The 785-nt window shown below is 60.1% G+C and overlaps 1 protein-coding gene across 1 annotated transcript in view; it reads left to right on the plus strand.

The window, feature by feature from the left end:
* Nucleotides 1-3: 3 nt before the first annotated feature.
* Nucleotides 4-785, plus strand: part of EMH_0050090 (uncharacterized protein) — a gene marked incomplete at both ends in the record, with an annotated part of 3,639 nt that continues 2,857 nt past the window's right edge. Inside the window, one exon of the mRNA XM_013496600.1 lies at nucleotides 4-772. Coding sequence (XP_013352054.1) covers nucleotides 4-772 — 769 coding nt within the window. The remainder of the gene's footprint in view (nucleotides 773-785) is intronic.

Genomic DNA, 785 nt, shown 5'->3' on the forward strand with positions numbered 1-785 from the left:
GCTATGGGGGGTGCTGCAACACACCATGATTTGCTGCCGCCTTTATCTGCCTCTGTGCAGCCTCTTGCTGCTGCTGCTGCTGCAGCAGCAGCAGCAGAAGGTGCTGCTGCTGCTGCTGCTGTGGAGGGAGACGGGGGCTTTGATGGTTCCGCTGGGGCCGCTGCAGCAGCAGCAGAAGTGCATACATTTGCTGCTGCTGCAAGAGCAGCAGCAGCAGCAGCAGCAGAGTATGTTGCTGCACAAGGCCAGTCACAGCAGCAGCAGCAGCAGCAGCAACAGCAGCAGCAAAGACAGAGGAGGAGATTAAGGAGGCAGGTGCAGGCATCTGACAGCGATGAGGAAGCGGATGCGCAGCAACAGCAGCAGCAGCAGCAGCAACAGCAGCAGCAGCAGCAGCAGCAACAACAGCAGCAGCAAACAGCTGCCTCTGAAGGCAGCCCTCCAGCCCCCAATTCCTTCCTTGCTGCAGCACAGCGTCTGCTGCTGCTGCAGCAGCAGCAACAGCAGCAGCAGCAGCAGCATGCGGTGAGGCCTCCACGCGCAGCTCTTCCTCGGCTGTCTCGTTCTGGCTCACTGCAGCAGCAGCAGCAGCAGCAGCAGCAACAGCAGCAGCAGCAGCAGCAGCAACAGCAGTCGCGCTTCCGCTTTGTTCCAAACATCTCCGCTGCTGCTGCTGCTCGCACCCCAGCAGCAGCAGCAGCAGCAACAACAACAGCAGCAGCAGCAACAGCAACAGCTGCTGCTGCTGATGCACCTGATGTATCCCTTACAGGTATGCTGCTGCA

The sequence above is a fragment of the Eimeria mitis genome, genomic scaffold, assembly GCF_000499745.2.
Source record: "Eimeria mitis Houghton genomic scaffold, Emh_scaff2191, whole genome shotgun sequence".
NCBI lineage: Eukaryota > Apicomplexa > Conoidasida > Eucoccidiorida > Eimeriidae > Eimeria > Eimeria mitis.